This window comes from Hyalella azteca, unplaced genomic scaffold (assembly GCF_000764305.2).
Source record: "Hyalella azteca isolate HAZT.00-mixed unplaced genomic scaffold, Hazt_2.0.2 contig2761, whole genome shotgun sequence".
Taxonomy (NCBI): domain Eukaryota; kingdom Metazoa; phylum Arthropoda; class Malacostraca; order Amphipoda; family Hyalellidae; genus Hyalella; species Hyalella azteca.
The window spans coordinates 26,570-30,322 of record NW_025933024.1 but is presented as its reverse complement, the minus strand read 5'-3'; the positions used below and the strand labels follow the sequence as shown (position 1 = coordinate 30,322).

Below are 3,753 nucleotides of genomic sequence, written 5' to 3'. Positions count from 1 at the left end.
TGTTGAAACTCACGCTCGTTTCCTCCCTCAATGAATTCCATCAAAATTTAATGACTTCAACAATAATCAACAATAACTACACCGTGATATGAACTCGCCAAAATATCATCAAAATCGAATGATTTCTACCATAATCAACAATATCTACACCGATACGGACTCTAAAATACCCACAAAATACCACGAATTCAACAACAAGGTACAAGGTAAGGAATTTAGTTGGACAAGGAATTTAAAACAAGAGGAATTTGACAATTTTTAAATTCCCACGGACAACGAGTAATTTAAATTAAATTATATTATATTTAAATTAATCTTAAATTCCCAAGGACAACAACAAGGAATTTAAAAGAATAAAGTTTTATTTATCATAAATCAAGAAAATCAACAAGCGTCCTTATATTTAAATTAATGTTAAATTCCCAAGGACAACAACAAGGAATTCAAAACAATAAAGTTTTATTTTATCATAAATCAACAATATCAACGAGTATCAATAATTTTTTTCATAAATCAACAGTATCAATAATTTTTTTTATCATAAATCAAGAAGTATCAATGAACTTTTTATCATAAATCAACAAGTATCAATAATTTTTTCATCATAAATCAACAAAATCAACAAGCCCCCCCCCCCCCCNCTCTATGAACTTCATCAAAATATAATGACTTTAAGAATAATCTACAATATCTACGCCGCGATATGAACTCTCCAAAATATCATCAAAATCGAATGATTTCTACCATAATCAACAATATCTACACCGATACGGACACTAAAATACCCACAAAATACCACTAATTCAACAATAAGGTATGGAATTTCAGCAGTAAGAGCAACAATAATATTTTTTAGCATAAATCAACAGCAGCAACAAGCAACAAAAAATTTTTTTACCATAAATCAACAGCAGCAACAAGCAACAAAAACACTTTTTACCATAAATCAACAGTATCAGCAAGCATCAATAGAATTCTTTCGCATTAATCAGGAAAATCAACAAGCATCAATAATTTTTTTTATCATAAATCAACAATATCAACGAGTATCAATAATTTTTTTCATAAATCAACAAGATCACTGATTATCAATAATTTTTTATCATAAATCAGCAATATCAACAAGTATCAATGAATTTATTTAGCATAAATCAACAAAATCAACAAACCCCCCCCCCCAGACCAGCTGATGAACCTGGCGCTGGTGGCGGGCCCGCAGGAGCAGCTCGAGGCGGCGCGCTACTTTGTCTCCTGCGACCGTCCCCAGGTCGCCCGGGCCGTCACGCTCTACCACCGCGCCGGACTAGTGGCTAAGGTGACTAGTGGAACTAGTGACGTGTAGTGTGACTAGTTATACCACTAGTGACTAGTCGCCTGCGACCGTCCGCAGGTCGCGCGGGCAGTGACGCTCTACCACCGCGCCGGACTAGTGGCTAAGGTGACTAGTGGCAAAACTAGTGACCTGTAGTGCATGCTAATGTGACTAGTTATACTCCTAGTGACCTGTAGTCACTAGGGGTATAACTAGTGTAACTAGTGGCACCACTAGTCACTAGGGGTAGGTGACTAGTGGCACCACTAGTGACGTGTAGTGTTGGGCTAGGGTGACTAGTTTTACCATTAGTGGCGTGTAGTGTGTGGCTAAGGTGACTAGTGGCACCACTAGTGACCTGTAGTGCATGCTAATGTGACTAGTGGCACCACTAGTGACGTGTAGTGTGCGGCTAAGGTGACTAGTGGCACTAGTGACGTGTAGTGTGTGGCTAAGGTCACTAGTGGCAACGCTAGTGACGTGTAGTGTGTGGCTAAGTTGACTAGTGGCACTAGTGACGTGTAGTGTGTGGCTAAGGTGACGTTATACCACTAGTGACGTGTAGTGTGTGGCTAAGGTGACTGGTTATACCAACTTGTATTTTTTTCTTTAACTTCTGTAATTTATCTTGTAGATAGTACAATTGATCCACGAGGTCGAGCTTTCGTTCTTTGATCGCAGTTCACTACAATTTTATAGGCAACTGTTTGCGTTTCTCAACCTGAACTTGTTATACTTTCTATCTGCTTCCTGAAATTATGCTGTACATATTTTAGCTTCATCAAGCTTGAACTAAACAATTCATTTGCACTCAAAATTTATTAAGATAATCAACTCGTGCATCAGTAAACATTTATTATTTTATATATTTTAGCTTCATCAAGGTTGATCTAAACAATTAATTTGGGCCCTGAATTTATTAAGATAATCAAGTTGTGCATCAGTAAACATTTATTATCCCCGGCCGCGCAGGCGCTGGACTTGGCGTTCAAGAGCGGCCAGGTGTCCGTGGTGGCGCAGATCGCCGAGGACCTGGACGAGGGCGCCGACCCCGCGCTGGTGACCAAATGTGCGGAGTACTTCCTGAGCAACAGGCAGTACGACAAGGCTGTACAGCTGCTCATTACTGGCAAGCAGGCGAGTACAAAGATGTGCAGTTTATTGGTATGTACTTCTTGAGCAACAGGCAGTACGACAAGGCAGTACAGCTGCTCATTACTGGCAAGCAGGCGAGTACAAAGATGTGCAGTTGGGTTGCAAAGTGAGTAAAGTTGTAAAGTACTGTAGTTGAACTTGTAAGGTAAGTAAAGTTGTAAAGTACTGTAGTTGAACTTGTAAGGTAAGTAAAGTTGTAAAGTACGTGAAGTTGTAAGTAAAGCCAGTGCCGTAAGTATAGAATTGACTTCACGAGTCCTAGTAAAACTGTGAGGAACTGCCGCCGAAATCATGTTCGGCGACTTTTAGAATTTCGGCAGTCGATCCTGGCGTCTGAATTAGAGATCTACTGTAAAATTCAAAGGGAAAAATGCACACCAAATCTGAAAAAAATGAATGATGAACGATTGAAAAAGTCACCTCGAAAACTACAAGCCGTTCATGCTGTCAATCGCACCTTTATTGTTGGCCACAACTCAGTGATACTCGAATCTTGATCGTACTTCTTATTTATGAACTACTTCTACTTCATATGTACTTCTTATTTATGAATTACTTTACATTTGGCATGCGTGATTAACAAATGTGTACAGTACATCAGTATATTATTTAACGTGACATGTTGTTTTCTATCATGCCTTCTACTTCATATGTACTTCTCATTTATGAATTACTTTACAATTGGCATGCATGATTAATAAATGTGTACAGTACTTCAGTACATTATTTAACATGTATATTATTATAATCAGTACAAACATCAGTACATTATTTAAAATGATACTATGTTCTCAGTTGGTGGTCAGTTGGGCATGGGGACATTTTTCCAAGAATCGCAGTAGTACCGAGATTACGACCTCATCCATCACTCTGATGTTTGTATTAAGTTGCCGTCTTTCTCAACGTCCGTCCCTACCTCCCCTCACCCTTCCACTCGCCCTCCCCTCACTCTCCCCTCACTCTCCCCCCACCCCCAGGACGAGGCTGAGAAGCTGTACCGCAGCTGTGGCCGGCACGACCTGCTCAACAAGCTCTTCCAGGACGCCGGCCTCTGGACCAAAGCGCTGCATGTGGCCGCCACCAGCGACCGCATCCATCTGCGCACCACGCACTACAACTACGCCAGGCACCTCGAGAGCAAAGGTGCGTAGTGCACCAGGCACCTCGAGGGCAAAGGTGCGTAGTGCACCAGGCACCTCGAGAGCAAAGGTGCGTAGTGCACCAGGCACCTCGAGAGCAAAGGTGCGTAGTGCACCAGGCACCTCGAGAGCAAAGGTGCGTAGTGC

At 41.1% G+C, this 3,753-nt stretch overlaps 1 protein-coding gene across 1 annotated transcript in view; it reads left to right on the top strand.

Moving 5' to 3' along the window:
* Positions 1-118: 118 nt before the first annotated feature.
* LOC108673307 (intraflagellar transport protein 140 homolog) overlaps positions 119-3,753 on the top strand; it is a gene marked incomplete in the record, with an annotated part of 12,915 nt that continues 9,280 nt past the window's right edge. Inside the window, 4 exon segments of the mRNA XM_047885677.1 lie at positions 119-206; positions 1,182-1,315; positions 2,285-2,449; positions 3,445-3,610. Coding sequence (XP_047741633.1) covers positions 119-206; positions 1,182-1,315; positions 2,285-2,449; positions 3,445-3,610 — 553 coding nt within the window.